The sequence below is a fragment of the Phaethon lepturus genome, unplaced genomic scaffold (assembly GCF_000687285.1).
Source record: "Phaethon lepturus isolate BGI_N335 unplaced genomic scaffold, ASM68728v1 scaffold33259, whole genome shotgun sequence".
Lineage (NCBI taxonomy): Eukaryota > Metazoa > Chordata > Aves > Phaethontiformes > Phaethontidae > Phaethon > Phaethon lepturus.
The window spans coordinates 1-1091 of NW_010561840.1; the positions used below are offsets into that span (position 1 = coordinate 1).

General features: G+C 66.2%; 1 protein-coding gene across 1 annotated transcript in view; it reads left to right on the forward strand.

Annotated features, from left to right (window-relative positions):
• Window positions 1–32: 32 nt before the first annotated feature.
• Window positions 33–1091, forward strand: part of EGR4 (early growth response 4) — a 1796-nt gene continuing 737 nt past the window's right edge. Inside the window, 2 exon segments of the mRNA XM_010294106.1 lie at window positions 33–171; window positions 505–1089. Of these exon segments, the coding sequence (XP_010292408.1) occupies window positions 33–171; window positions 505–1089 (724 nt within the window).

Consider the following 1091-nt stretch of genomic DNA (forward strand, 5'->3'; position numbering starts at 1 on the left):
GGCCCCCCAGCCCGGCCGTGCCTGCAGGGGCGATGCTCAACGTTCTGGATTTCTCCTGCCCGGACCTGCTTTACTCCAAGTACGAGGAGAGCTGCGAGCTGAAGACCGGAGACCCGCAGGGCTTGGGGCAGCCTGAGCAGCAACTTCTGGCAGAGGCCGATTTCCTGGGAGGTAAGGGCAGGGGGGAGCCGGGCAGGGATGAGGGACCCCGCTGGGGGCGGTAGCTCCAGCCGGGAATCGGGCATCGCCCCCTCCTCTGCCCCCAGCCTGCTCCCAGCCCCTGGCTGTGGGTTCAACAGCCCCCCCGCTAGCCCAGGGTGGGGGTCCTGGGGGTCCTGCTGGGGAAAGGGAGGTGAAGCCCAGGGCTCCCTGTGCGGTCCCAGGGAGCCGGCTAGGACGGGGACCTCGCAGTGACGCAACATCAGCCTCCTGCTGTTCCCCCATATCCCTCCCTGCCCCCCCGTCCCTGCATCCCTCTAACTGCCGTCCCCTCTGTGTCCCCAGGTGAGCTGCTGGGCACCCCGATGAGCAGCGGGGCGCTGGATTACTCCCTCCTGGGCAGCCAGCCCTCCCCTTCGCTCAGCTACACCGGCAGCTTCTTCATCAAGGCCGTACCGGAGCATCCCCAGGACCAGGAATCCCTCTTCAACCTGATGTCGGGGATCCTGGGCATCTCCCCCTTCGCCTCCTCCGAGGGCCACCAAAGGCACCCGGATGCTCTTTACCCCTGTCCCGAGGTGGCTCAGAGCCAGCTGGACCTTTACGCTGCCTGCCAGCCCGAAATGAATGGATCCACCCAAGCCCCCTTCCCGGAGCAGGGCTATGGCAGCTTCCCCACGGCGGAGGGTGCTCAACCCCTCCAGGCACAACCCACCTTAGGAAACGCCTCGCAGTGCTTCTTCCAGCCCAAGCTGCTGGACGACAAGCAGGACATCAAGCTGCCCTCTGCTTCCCCACCCCTGGACAAGTTTAAAGCCTCCTGCGCCCAGTGGGAGCCCGTCACTCAGCATCAGGCCTACTTGCCTGCCAGCTACCATTCTCCCGAAGCCTTCCCGTCCGGGGAGAGCGGCCAGGGGCTGTTCCACCCACTG